The sequence below is a fragment of the Bufo gargarizans genome, chromosome 10 (assembly GCF_014858855.1).
Source record: "Bufo gargarizans isolate SCDJY-AF-19 chromosome 10, ASM1485885v1, whole genome shotgun sequence".
NCBI lineage: Eukaryota > Metazoa > Chordata > Amphibia > Anura > Bufonidae > Bufo > Bufo gargarizans.
The window spans coordinates 14,282,485-14,297,122 of record NC_058089.1 but is presented as its reverse complement, the minus strand read 5'-3'; the positions used below and the strand labels follow the sequence as shown (position 1 = coordinate 14,297,122).

Here is a 14,638-nt window from a genome sequence, read left to right as displayed (position 1 = left end):
GCTGGGGAGAAGGGGCAGCAGAAGCAAGGTGCTGAGGAGGAGCAGAAGCAAGGTGCTGGGGAGAAGGAGGAGCAGAAGCAAGGTGCTGAGGAGCAGGGGGCAGTTTCAGCTACAGGTGCAGCTACTGCGCATCGACCTGGCCAGTCTTCCAGCTACAGGCGGCATAACAGGCGGATTCTCAGCTCAGGGGGCTGTATAAGCGCTGCTGTGGGTAGCAGGACTGCTGTGTTAGTGCTGCCATCATAAACACCTGTAGGAGGCCTGGATATGGAAACAGCGTGAGGCGCTGCCGGTGCAGGGTGTGTTGGATGGGGGTCAGCTGCACACGGCTGCGCAGCTGACCCCCATCCAACACACCCTGCTCTGGACTGAGAACGGCTGTGCTTGACAGGGGAAGGGGACAAGGGCTCTTTCACATGAACCATACGGATTGGCTCAGGATACGTTCAGTGAAACTTGCACTATTTTGCAATCAAGTTCAGTCATTTTTGTCTGCGATTGTTCCGTTTTTTTCGCACCGGTGCAATCCGTTTTGATGCGTTTTTCAGACATTCGGACGCAATGCGTTTTTCACTGAAGCCCCATTCACTTCTATGGGGACAGGGCTGCGCGAAACATGCAGAATATAGAACAGGCTGCGATTCTCACACAACGCAGAAATGATGCGTGAAAAAAAATTTATGGTTCAGGATTCAGTGCGGGTGCAATGTGCGGTCCCTTTACACATCATACCCTCGCGGAAAACTCTCTTGTGTGAAAGAGGCCTAAACGGGTCGGGGGGGGGGGGGGGGGGGGGTCATGGATGAAGTAGCCACCTGAGGGGACGCAGAGCTCCCCGGGGCACTACCGGACAGCAGGGGGCTAACCATGACGAACCTTCCCTGGCAATTTTCTCCTGCTGGAGCGCCAGCAAAGTATCACCTGGTGCAAACCACAAGTCTCCTGGGGTCCAGCACACACGAAGAGGAAGTTAACCCCTTATATATCCCCTGGTGGCACGCTTGGCCAGAAAGCACTTCCCCTGCAACTATTAACCCTTTCTCATCTTCCCTGCACCTCAGTCAAGGGCTCCCAAGCTTAAAACAGCATGGGAACCCCACTTCCTAACTTGGGAATTAAATTGTCCACAAATCAGAGAAGGTTCCTTTCGCCCTGGGACCACACCTCCTCATGCTGCGACCGCTGATTGGCTGACCCCTGGACAAGTGTGAAGAGAGAGGTTTCCAGAGTCTCCCATTCACACATAAATGACAGCTCATGTGCAGGAGGGGGATCTGGTCAGGACCTCTGCCCCAGGACTCTGCTTCTTCTCAGGACCATTTCTTACCCCCTTGTCTCAGGGTTCTCCTGTGCAGGAGGAGGATCTGGTCAGGACTTCTGCTTCTTCTTGGGTCCCTTTATTACCCCCTTGTCTCAGGGTTCTCCTGTGCAGGAGGGGAAATCTGGTCAGGACTTCTGCTTCTTCTCCAGGACCCTTCCTTACTTTTTGTTGCAGGGTTCTCCTGTGCAGGAGGGGATCTGGTCAGGACCTCTGCTTCTTCTCCAAGACCCTTCCTTACACCGTTGTCTCTAGTGAAGGAGGGGAATCTGGTCAGGACCTCTGCTTCTTCTCCAGGACCCTTCCTTACCCCCTTGTCTCAAGGTTCTCCTGTGTAAGAGAGGGGATCTAGTCAGGACCTCTGCTTCTTCTCCAGGACCCTTCCTTACCTCTCTGTCCCTGGTGCAGGAGGGGGATCTGGTCAGGACCTCTGCTCCAGGACTCTGTTTCTTCTCCAGGACCCTTCCTTACCCCCTTGTCTCAGGGTTCTCCTGTGCAGGAGGGGGGGTCTGGTTGGGACTCTGCTCTAGGACGCTGCTTCTTCTCCAGTTACCTCCATGGACTTGCTGTCACCTCCTCTCCGGGACATGGAGATCCAGGTGGACGGCTCCCTCTGCTCCTTCTCAGCAACTGAGGACTTCTATGACGACCCCTGCTTCAGCACCGCAGACATGAGGTTCTTTGAGGACCTGGACCCCCGGCTGGTGCCTGAGGACCACCTGCACCATGCAGAAGATGAGCACATCCGGGCCCCCAGCAGCCACCACCAGGCCGGCAGATGTCTGCTTTGGGCTTGTAAGGCTTGTAAGAGGAAGACCACCACTTCGGACCGCAGAAAGGCGGCCACCATGAGGGAGAGGAGGCGACTCGGGAAAGTCAATGAGGCCTTCGAGACCCTGAAAAAGTACACATCCAGTAATCCGAACCAGAGGCTGCCCAAGGTGGAGATCCTGCGCAACGCCATCCACTACATCGAAAGTCTGCAAAGCCTCCTTCGGGGGCAAGAGGACCCTCACCACAGAGAGCCCGACAGTGGGGACTCGGAGGCCTCCAGCCCGCGGTCAAACTGCTCGGACGGCACAGTAGGTCCTGGGCGTCAGCCAAGATGTTACATTGTTACCTGATTCTATCAATGCAGATGTTTCAAGTGCAGATGTTACATTGTTACCCGGTTCTATCAGTGCAGATGTAACATTGTTACCCAGTTCTGTCAGTGCAGATGTTACATTGTTACCTGGTTCTAGCAGTGCAGACGTTACATTGTTTCCTGGTTCTGTCAGTGCAGATGTTACATTGTTTCCTGGTTCTGTCAGTGCAGATGTTACATTGTTACCTGGTTCTGTCAGTGCAGATGTTACATTGTTACCCAGTTCTGTCAGTGCAGATGTTACACTGTTACCTGGTTCTATCAGTGCAGATGTCACATTGTTACCTGGTTCTAGCAGTGCAGATGTTACATTGTTACCTGGTTCTAGCAGTGCAGATGTTACATTGTTACCCAGTTCTGTCAGTGCAGATGTTACACTGTTACCTGGTTCTATCAGTGCAGATGTCACATTGTTACCTGGTTCTAGCAGTGCAGATGTTACATTGTTACCTGGTTCTATCAGTGCAGATGTTACATTGTTACCCAGTTCTGTCAGTGCAGATGTTACATTGTTACCCAGTTCTGTCAGTACAGATGTTACACTGTTACCTGGTTCTATCAGTGCAGATGTTACACTGTTACCTGGTTCTCTCAGTGCAGAGGTTACTTTGTTATCTGGTTCTATCAGTGCAGATGTAACATTGTTACCTGGTTCTGTCAGTGCGGATGTTACATTGTTACCTGGTTCTATCAGTGCAGATGTTACATTGTTACCTGGTTCTGTCAGTGCAGATGTTACATTGTTACCCAGTTCTGTTAGTGCAGATGTTACTTTGTTACCTAGTTCTATCAGTGTAGATGTTACATTGTTACCTGGTTCTGTTAGTGCAGATGTTACATTGTTACCTGGTTCTGTTAGTGCAGATGTTACTTTGTTACCTGGTTCTATCAGTGCAGATGTTACATTGTTACCTAGTTCTATCAGTGTAGATGTTACTTTGTTACCTAGTTCTATCAGTGCAGATGTTACTTTGTTACCTGGTTCTATCAGTGCAGATGTACATGAAACCTTTGCTTGTTCACAGGTGGATTACAATCGAGCTCCCAGTAACACCCAGAGGAGGAACAACTTCCATAAAGACTACTACTCCCAAGTATCAAATGGTGAGTATTGCAGCATGTAACATTCTATCTATCTCATATCAAATTCAAATACCGTATTTTTCGCCCTATAAGACGCACTGGCCCATAAGACGCACCTAGGTTTTTGGGGAGAAAAATAAGAAAAAAAATATTTTTAACCAAAAGATGTGCTTTTGGTGGGTTTGGAACTAATGGTGGTCTGTGGATGACGGACACTGTTATGGGGGGATCTGTGGATGACGGACACTGTTATGGGGGATCTGTGGATGACGGACACTGTTATGGGGGTTCTGTGGATGACGGACACTGTTATGGGGGGATCTGTGGATGACGGACACTGTTATGGGGGGGATCTGTGGATGACGGACACTGTTATGGGGGATCTGTGGATGACGGACACTGTTATGGGGGATCTGTGGATGACGGACACTGTTATGAGGGGGATCTGTGGATGACGGACACTGTTATGGGGGGATCTGTGGATGACGGACACTGTTATGGGGGATCTGTGGATGACGGACACTGTTATGGGGGGATCTGTGGATGACGGACACTGTTATGGGGGATCTGTGGATGACGGACACTGTTATGGGGGGGATCTGTGGATGACGGACACTGTTATGGGGGATCTGTGGATGACGGACACTGTTATGGGGGGATCTGTGGATGACGGACACTGTTATGGGGGGATCTGTGGATGACGGACACTGTTATGGGGGGATCTGTGGATGACGGACACTGTTATGGGGGATCTGTGGATGACGGACACTGTTATGGGGGGATCTGTGGATGACGGACACTGTTATGGGGGATCTGTGGATGACGGACACTGTTATGGGGGGATCTGTGGATGACGGACACTGTTATGGGGGGATCTGTGGATGACGGACACTGTTATGGGGGGATCTGTGGATGACGGACACTGTTATGGGGGGATCTGTGGATGACGGACACTGTTATGGGGGGGATCTGTGGATGACGGACACTGTTATGGGGGGATCTGTGGATGACGGACACTGTTATGGGGGGATCTGTGGATGACGGACACTGTTATGGGGGGATCTGTGGATGTCGGACACTGTTATGGGGGGGATCTGTGGCTGGCACTGTTACAGGGGGGGGGGGGTCTGTGGATGGCACTGTTATATATGTGCCATCCACAGACCCCCCACCACATAACCGTGCCATCCACAGACCCCCCAGCCCATAACAGTGCCATCCACAGACCCCCCCCCCACCCCTTAACTGTGCCATCCATGGATCAGCCAGTGAGATCAGAGAGTTACGCTGCCGCCCGCCCGGCCTGCCGGCATCGTACAGAACCTATTAGGGATAGGATGTAAGGTACTATTAGGAATTTAGGAGTGAGGGGGGAGGGGCATATGTAATACATTTTAATTGAATAAGATATTTTATATTGCTATACCGGAGCGGCGGGGCTATAGTACACTGACTGCACCGCCCCGCCGCTATTCCCGGCCCCCTGCTCCTCCTACCAGTCCCTCCCCCGGCCCCCGCTCGTACATCGCATCCAGCGATGTTAAACCTGTCAGCAATCGCCCCATAAGACGCAGTAAGCTTTATTGGTAGGACTAAATACATTTTGTGTGGGATGAGGACACATCCATGGTGGGGATATAGGAGTCCATAGTATATCCGGCTCCTCTCACTCTATGGCAGGCAGTAATATATTGTGCTGCTTTGGCCGCTGTGTTCTCCTCTCCCCCCAGCAGTATGGAGAGTCTCTCTTCCTCCTCCCCCAGCAGTATGGATAGTCTCTTCCTCTTCCCCAAGCAGTATGGATAGTCTCTCTTCCTCCTCCCCCAGCAGTATGGATAGTCTCTCTTCCTCCTCCCCCAGCAGTATGGATAGTCTCTCTTCCTCCTCCCCCAGCAGTATGGATAGTCTCTCTTCCTCTCCCCCAGCAGTATGGAGAGTCTCTCCTCCTCCTCCCCAGCAGTATGGATAGTCTCTCTTCCTCCTCCCCCAGCAGTATGGATAGTCTCTCTTCCTCTCCCCCAGCAGTATGGAGAGTCTCTCCTCCTCCTCCCCAGCAGTATGGATAGTCTCTCTTCCTCCTCCCCCAGCAGTATGGATAGTCTCTCTTCCTCCTCCCCCAGCAGTATGGATAGTCTCTCTTTCTCCTCCCCTAGCAGTATGGATAGTATCTCTTCCTCTTCCCCCAGCAGTATGTATAGTCTCTCTTCCTCCTCCACCAGCAGTATGGATAGTCTCTCTTTCTCCTTCCGCAGAAGTATGGATAGTCTCTCTTCCTCTTCCCCCAGCAGTATGGATAGTCTCTCTTTCTCCTCCCGCAGCAGTATGGATAGTCTCTCTTCCTCTTCCCCCAGCAGTATGGATAGTCTCTCTTCCTCTTCCCCCAGCAGTATGGATAGTCCTCTCTTCCTCTTCCCCCAACAGTATGGATAGTCTCTCTTCCTCCTCCCCCCAGCAGTATGGATAGTCTCTCTTTCTCCTCCCCTAGCAGTATGGATAGTCTCTCTTCCTCTTCCCCCAGCAATATGTATAGTCTCTCTTTCTCCTCCTCCAGCAGTATGGATAGTCTCTCTTTCTCCTCCCGCAGCAGTATGGATAGTCTCTTCCTCTTCCCCCAGCAGTATGGATAGTCTCTCTTCCTCTTCCCCCAGCAGTATGGATAGTCTCTCTTCCTCTTCCCCCAACAGTATGGATAGTCTCTCTTCCTCCTCCCCCAGCAGTATGGATAGTCTCTCTTTCTCCTCCCCCAGCAGTATGGATAGTCTCTCTTCCTCTTCCCCCAGCAATATGTATAGTCTCTCTTTCTCCTCCCCCAGCAGTATGGATAGTCTCTCTTCCTCCTCCCCCAGCAGTATGTATAGTCTCTCTTCCTCTTCCCCCAGCAGTATGGATAGTCTCTCTTCCTCCTCCCCCGGCAGTATGTATAGTCTCTCTTCCTCCTCCCCCAGCAGTATGGATAGTCTCTCTTTCTCCTCCCCCAGCAGTATAGAGAGTCTGTCTTCCTCTTCCCCAAGCAGTATGGATAGTCTCTCTTCCTCCTCCCCTAGCAGTATGGATAGTCTCTCTTCCTCTTCCCCAAGTAGTATGGATAGTCTCTCTTTCTCCTCCCCCAGCAGTATGGATAGTCTCTCTTCCTCTTCCCCCAGCAGTATGGATAGTCCTCTCTTTCTCCTCCCCTAGCAGTATGGATAGTCTCTTTTCCTCTTCCCCAAGCAGTATGGATAGTCTCTCTTCCCCCAGCAGTATGGATAGTCTCTCTTCCTCTTCCCCCAGCAGTATGTATAATCTCTCTTCCTCCTCCCCCAGAAGTATGGATAGTCTCTCTTCCTCCTCCCCCAGCAGTATGATTAGTCTCTCTTTCTCCTTCCGCAGAAGTATGGATAGTCTCTCTTCCTCTTCCCCCAGCAGTATGGATAGTCTCTCTTTCTCCTCCCGCAGCAGTATGGATAGTCTCTCTTCCTCTTCCCCCAGCAGTATGGATAGTCTCTCTTCCTCTTCCCCCAGCAGTATGGATAGTCTCTCTTCCTCTTCCCCCAACAGTATGGATAGTCTCTCTTCCTCCTCCCCCAGCAGTATGGATAGTCTCTCTTTCTCCTCCCCTAGCAGTATGGATAGTCTCTCTTCCTCTTCCCCCAGCAATATGTATAGTCTCTCTTTCTCCTCCTCCAGCAGTATGGATAGTCTCTCTTTCTCCTCCCGCAGCAGTATGGATAGTCTCTCTTCCTCTTCCCCCAGCAGTATGGATAGTCTCTCTTCCTCTTCCCCCAGCAGTATGGATAGTCTCTCTTCCTCTTCCCCCAACAGTATGGATAGTCTCTCTTCCTCCTCCCCCAGCAGTATGGATAGTCTCTCTTTCTCCTCCCCTAGCAGTATGGATAGTCTCTCTTCCTCTTCCCCCAGCAATATGTATAGTCTCTCTTTCTCCTCCCCCAGCAGTATGGATAGTCTCTCTTCCTCCTCCCCAGCAGTATGTATAGTCTCTCTTCCTCTTCCCCCAGCAGTATGTATAGTCTCTCTTCCTCCTCCCCCGGCAGTATGTATAGTCTCTCTTCCTCCTCCCCCAGCAGTATGGATAGTCTCTCTTTCTCCTCCCCCAGCAGTATAGAGAGTCTGTCTTCCTCTTCCCCAAGCAGTATGGATAGTCTCTCTTCCTCCTCCCCTAGCAGTATGGATAGTCTCTCTTCCTCTTCCCCAAGTAGTATGGATAGTCTCTCTTTCTCCTCCCCCAGCAGTATGGATAGTCTCTCTTCCTCTTCCCCCAGCAGTATGGATAGTCTCTCTTTCTCCTCCCCTAGCAGTATGGATAGTCTCTCTTCCTCTTCCCCAAGCAGTATGGATAGTCTCTCTTCCCCCAGCAGTATGGATAGTCTCTCTTCCTCTTCCCCCAGCAGTATGTATAATCTCTCTTCCTCCTCCCCCAGAAGTATGGATAGTCTCTCTTCCTCCTCCCCCAGCAGTATGATTAGTCTCTCTTCCTCCTCCCCCAGCAGTATGGATAGTCTCTCTTCCTCTTCCCCCAGCAGTATGTATAGTCTCTCTTCCTCCTCCCCCAGCAGTATGGATAGTCTATCTTCCTCTTCCCCCAGCAGTATGTATAGTCTCTCTTTCTCCTCTCCCAGCAGTATAGAGAGTCTCTCTTCCTCTTCCCCAAGCAGTATGGATAGTCTCTATTCCTCTTCCCCCAGCAGTATGGATAGTCTCTCTTTCTCCTCCCCTAGCAGTATGGATAGTCTCTCTTCCTCTTCCCCCAGCAGTATGGATAGTCTCTCTTCCTCCTCCCCCAGCAGTATAGAGAGTCTCTCTTTCTCTTCCCCAAGCAGTATGGATAGTCTCTATTCCTCTTCCCCCAGCAGTATGATTAGTCTCTCTTCCTCCTCCCCCAGCAGTATGGATAGTCTCTCTTCCTCTTCCCCCAGCAGTATGTATAGTCTCTCTTCCTCCTCCCCCAGCAGTATGGATAGTCTCTATTCCTCTTCCCCCAGCAGTATGGATAGTCTCTCTTTCTCCTCCCCTAGCAGTATGGATAGTCTCTCTTCCTCTTCCCCCAGCAGTATGGATAGTCTCTCTTCCTCCTCCCCCAGCAGTATAGAGAGTCTCTCTTTCTCTTCCCCAAGCAGTATGGATAGTCTCTATTCCTCTTCCCCCAGCAGTATGGATAGTCTCTCTTTCTCCTCCCCTAGCAGTATGGATAGTCTCTCTTCCTCTTCCCCCAGCAGTATGGATAGTCTCTCTTCCTCTTCCCCCAGCAGTATGGATAGTATCTCTTCCTCTTCCCCCAGCAGTATGGATAGTCTCTCTTTCTCCTCCCCTAGCAGTATGGATAGTCTCTCTTCCTTCAGCCATATGGATAGCCTCTCTTTCTCCTCCCCTAGCAGTATGGATAGTCTCTCTTCCTCCTCCCCAGCAGTGTGGATAGTCTCTCTTCCTCCTCCACCAGCAGTATGGATAGTCTCTCTTCCTCTTCCCCCAGCAGTATGGATAGTATCTCTTCCTCTTCCCCCAGCAGTATGGATAGTCTCTCTTTCTCCTCCCCTAGCAGTATGGATAGTCTCTCTTCCTCTTCCCCAAGCAGTATGGATAGTCTCTCTTCCTTCAGCCATATGGATAGCCTCTCTTTCTCCTCCCCTAGCAGTATGGATAGTCTCTCTTCCTCCTCCCCAGCAGTGTGGATAGTCTCTCTTCCTCTTCCCCAGCAGTATGGATAGTCTTTCTTTCTTTTCCCCCAGCAGTATGGATAGTCTCTTTTTCTCCTCCCCTAGCAGTATGGATAGTCTCTCTTCCTCTTCCCGAAGCAGTATGGATAGTCTCTCTTCCTCTTCCCCAAGCAGTATGGATAATCTCTCTTCCTATTCCCCCAGCAGTATGGATAGTCTCTCTTCCTCCTCCCCAGCATTATGGATAGTCTCTCTTCCTCCTCCCCCAGCAGTATGGATAGTCTCTCTTCCTCCTCCCCAGCAGTATAGATAGTCTCTCTTCCTCTTCCCCAAGCAGTATGGATAGTCTCTCTTCCTCTTCCCCCAGCAGTATGGATCGTCTCTCTTCCTCTTCCCCCAGCAGTATGTATAGTCTCTCTTCCTCCTCCCCCAGCAGTATGGATAGTCTCTCTTCCTCTTCCCCCAGCAGTATGTATAGTCTCTCTTCCTCCTCCCCCAGCAGTATGAATAGTCTCTCTTCCCCCAGCAGTATAGAGAGTCTCTCTTCCTCCAGCAGTATGGATAGTCTCTCTTCCTCTTCCCCCAGCAGTATGTATAGTCTCTCTTCCTCCTCCCCCAGCAGTATGAATAGTCTCTCTTCCCCCAGCAGTATAGAGAGTCTCTCTTCCTCCAGCAGTATGGATAGTCTCTCTTCCTCTTCCCCCAGCAGTATGTATAGTCTCTCTTCCTCCTCCCTAGCAGTATGTATAGTCTCTCTTCCTTCAGCCATATGGATAGTCTCTCTTCCTCCTCCCCCAGCAGTATGGATAGTCTCTCTTCCTCCTCCCCCAGCAGTATAGAGAGTCTCTCTTCCTCTTTCCCAAGCAGTATGGATAGTCTCTATTCCTCTTCCCCCAGCAGTATGGGTAGTCTCTCTTCCTCCTACCCCAGCAGTATGGATAGTCTCTCTTCCTCCTCCCCAGCAGTATGAATAGTCTCTCTTCCTCTTCCTCCAGCAGTATGGATAGTCTATATTTCTCCTCCCCCAGCAGTATGGATAGTCTCTCTTCCTCCTCCCCCAGCAGTATGGATAGTCTCTCTTCCTCCTCCACCAGCAGCAGTATGGATAGTGTCTCTTCCTCTTCCTCCAGCAGTATGGATAGTCTCTCTTCCTCCTCCCCCAGCAGTATGGATAGTCTCTCTTCCTCCTCCCCAGCAGTATGGATAGTCTCTCTTCCTCTTCCCCCAGCTGTGATATTCGCCAAAGGGGGTGCTACTAGGTACTAACCATGCAGGGGGCCCAAAGATTTGCTTCAGACCCTTTTCCTTGTGGAAGATCATTTCATCTTCGGTATGCTGAACTGTTCACAGGAATTGTGACCAGGGTGCCGGCAGTTTTCACTGTCTTCTTCCTGTAGATACCGCCGGTAGTTTGTACCGTTGGCTTATTACTGTAGATACCGCCGGCAGTTTTCACTGTCTTCTTCCTGTAGATACCGCCGGCAGTTTTTACCTTTGGCTTCTTCCTGTAGATACCGTCGGCAGTTTTCACTTTCTTCTTCCTGTAGATACCGCCGGTAGTTTTTACCGTTGGCTTATTCCTGTAGATACCGCCGGCAGTTTTCACTGTCTTCTTCCTGTAGATACCGCCGGCAGTTTTTACCTTTGGCTTCTTCCTGTAGAAACCGCCGGCAGTTTTTACTGATGTCTTCTTTCTGTAGAAACCGCCGGCAGTTTTCACTGATGTCTTCTTTCTGTAGATACCACCGGCAGTTTTCACTGATGTCTTCTTTCTGTAGATACCGCCGGCAGTTTTCACTGTCTTCTTCCTGTAGATACCGCCGGCAGTTTTCACTGATGTCTTCTTTCTGTAGAAACCGCCGGCAGTTTTCACTGATGTCTTCTTTCTGTAGATACCACCGGCAGTTTTCACTGATGTCTTCTTTCTGTAGATACTGCTGGCAGTTTTCACCGTTGTCTTCTTCCTGTAGATACTGCCGGGAGTTTTCACTGATGTCTTCTTCCTGTAGATACCGCCGGCTGCTTTCACCGTTGTCTTCTTCCTGTAGATACCGCCGGCAGTTTTCACTGATGTCTACTTCCTGTAGATACCGCCGGCAGTTTTCACCGTTGTCTTCTTCCTGTAGATACTGCCGGGAGTTTTCACCGTTGTCTTCTTCCTGTAGATACCGCCGGCAGTTTTCACCGTTGTCTTCTTCCTGTAGATACTGCCGGGAGTTTTCACTGATGTCTTCTTCCTGTAGATACTGCCGGGAGTTTTCACTGATGTCTTCTTCCTGTAGATACCGCCGGCAGTTTTCACCGTTGTCTTCTTCCTGTAGATACCGCCGGCAGTTTTCACTGATGTCTTCTTCCTGTAGATACCGCCGGCAGCTTTCACCGTTGTCTTCTTCCTGTAGGTACCGCTTGGTCTGGTGCTATTCTCTCTTATCCGGTGTCTTCTCTCCCCACAGATACACGGAAGATCTCTGTCGTCTCCAGTTTGGACTGCCTTTCCAGCATAGTGGAGAGAATCTCTACAGAAAGTCCACACTGCCCTATAGTGCCTGCACTGGAGAGTGCTTCTGAAGACAGTCCATGCTGTGCCCTCCAGGGGGAGCCACTGAGTGAGCCATGCATCAGCATTCCCTCCCCTGCTACGGACAGCTCCCTTTATCACGCCTTGTAGAAGCAGACCGCCATGTTTACGTCTGACGCTCCTGGACACAATCACATTTGGGCTTCCTATTTATTTCCAGTCCGGGGCCACCGACATGAGGTTTCTTACCTCGGACCTGACCACTGTAGTCTGAAGCATTCACAGGAAGCGCTGGAGCTCCCAGAGAATGGATGTCGTCAGGCCGAGGCGCCAAGGTTCTGTGCGAGGTTCTGGACCACTTTTCTATCATTTTCTATGTGTAAATAAGATATTTAACGTCGCTGACGGGTTGTTGTGTACAATGCTGCTTTTATATATTTATACCGTGTGAACACTGCGGTCGATTACCGCACTACTCTGAATAAAGCTGATTATTTATAACCGCCTGCCGTCCGGGAAAAGGGGAAAACCTCCCTTAGGCAAAAACTTCACAATCCTCACAGCTAGAGGAGAAGCGGTGTATTATAAGGTGGGGTAGTGGGGCTGAAGCGGTGTATTATAAGGTGAGGTAGCGGGGATGAAGCGGTGTATTATAAGGTGGGGTAGCGGGAATGTAGCGGTGTATTATAAGGTGGGGTAGCGGGAATGTAGCGGTGTATTATAAGGTGGGGTAGCGGGGATGAAGCGGTGTATTATAAGGTGAGGTAGCGGGAATGTAGCGGTGTATTATAAGGTGGGGTAGCGGGAATGTAGCGGTGTATTATAAGGTGGGGTAGCGGGATGAAGCAGTGTATTATAAGGTGGGGTAGCGGGGATGAAGCAGTGTATTATAAGGTGGGGTAGCAGGGATGAAGCGGTGTATTATAAGGTGAGGTAGCGGGGATGAAGCGGTGTATTATAAGGTGGGGTAGCGGGGATGAAGCAGTGTATTATAAGGTGGGGTAGCGGGGACGAAGCAGTGTATTATAAGGTGGGATAGCTGGGATGAAGCGGTGTATTATAAGGTGGGGTAGCGGGATGAAGCGGTGTATTATAAGGTGGGGTAGCGGGGATGAAGCGGTGTATTATAAGGTGGGGTAGCGGGGATGAAGCAGTGTATTATAAGGTGAGGTAGCGGGGATGAAGCGGTGTATTATAAGGTGAGGTAGCGGGGATGAAGCAGTGTATTATAAGGTGGGGTAGCGGGGATGAAGCAGTGTATTATAAGGTGGGGTAGCAGGGATGAAGTGGTGTATTATAAGGTGAGGTAGCGGGGATGAAGCGGTGTATTATAAGGTGGGGTAGCGGGGATGAAGCAGTGTATTATAAGGTGGGATAGCTGGGATGAAGCGGTGTATTATAAGGTGAGGTAGCGGGGATGAAGCGGTGTATTATAAGGTGGGGTAGCGGGGATGAAGCAGTGTATTATAAGGTGGGGTAGCGGGGATGAAGCAGTGTATTATAAGGTGGGATAGCTGGGATGAAGCGGTGTATTATAAGGTGAGGTAGCGGGGATGAAGCGGTGTATTATAAGGTGAGGTAGCGGGGATGAAGCGGTGTATTATAAGGTGAGGTAGCGGGGATGAAGCAGTGTATTATAAGGTGGGGTAGCGGGGATGAAGCAGTGTATTATAAGGTGGGATAGCTGGGATGAAGCGGTGTATTATAAGGTGAGGTAGCGGGGATGAAGCGGTGTATTATAAGGTGAGGTAGCGGGGATGAAGCAGTGTATTATAAGGTGAGGTAGCAGGGATGAAGCGGTGTATTATAAGGTGAGGTAGTGGGGATGAAGCAGTGTATTATAAGGTGGGGTAGCGGGGATGAAGTGGTGTATTATAAGGTGGGGTAGCGGGAATGTAGCGGTGTATTATAAGGTGGGGTAGTGGGGATGAAGTGGTGTATTATAAGGTGAGGTAGCGGGGATGAAGCGGTGTATTATAAGGTGGGGTAGCGGGGATGAAGCGGTGTATTATAAGGTGGGGTAGCGGGGATGAAGTGGTGTATTATAAGGTGAGGTAGCGGGGATGAAGCGGTGTATTATAATGTGAGGTAGCGGGGATGAAGCAGTGTATTATAGGTGGGGTAGCGGGAATGTAGCGGTGTATTATAATGTGGGGTAGCGGGGATGAAGCAGTGTATTATAAGGTGGGGTAGCGGGAATGTAGCGGTGTATTATAAGGTGGGGTAGCGGGGATGAAGTGGTGTATTATAAGGTGAGGTAGCGGGGATGAAGCAGTGTATTATAAGGTGGGGTAGCGGGAATGTAGCGGTGTATTATAAGGTGGGGTAGCGGGGATGAAGTGGTGTATTATAAGGTGAGGTAGCGGGGATGAAGCAGTGTATTATAAGGTGGGGTAGCGGGGATGAAGCAGTGTATTATAAGGTGGGGTAGCGGGGATGAAGCAGTGTATTATAATGTGAGGTAGCGGGGATGAAGCAGTGTATTATAAGGTGGGGTAGCGGGAATGTAGCGGTGTATTATAAGGTGGGGTAGCGGGGATGAAGTGGTGTATTATAAGGTGAGGTAGCGGGGATGAAGCAGTGTATTATAAGGTGGGGTAGCGGGGATGAAGCAGTGTATTATAAGGTGAGGTAGCGGGGATGAAGCAGTGTATTATAATGTGAGGTAGCGGGGATGAAGCAGTGTATTATAAGGTGGGGTAGCGGGAATGTAGCGGTGTATTATAAGGTGGGGTAGTGGGAATGTAGCGGTGTATTATAAGGTGGGGTAGTGGGGATGAAGCAGTGTATTATAAGGTGGGGTAGCGGGGATGAAGCAGTGTATTATAAGGTGAGGTAGCGGGGATGAAGCAGTGTATTATAATGTGAGGTAGTGGGGATGAAGCAGTGTATTATAAGGTGGGTAGCGGGAATGTAGCGGT

General features: G+C 50.4%; 1 protein-coding gene across 1 annotated transcript; it reads left to right on the top strand.

Annotated features, from left to right (window-relative positions):
* Window positions 1–1,260: 1,260 nt before the first annotated feature.
* Window positions 1,261–12,218, top strand: MYOD1 (myogenic differentiation 1). Its single transcript, XM_044270363.1, has 3 exons — window positions 1,261–2,400; window positions 3,491–3,569; window positions 11,653–12,218. Exons 1-3 carry the CDS (start codon window positions 1,876–1,878, stop codon window positions 11,865–11,867), a joined length of 819 nt encoding a protein of 272 aa, XP_044126298.1. The 5' UTR covers window positions 1,261–1,875; the 3' UTR covers window positions 11,868–12,218.
* Window positions 12,219–14,638: the final 2,420 nt, after the last annotated feature.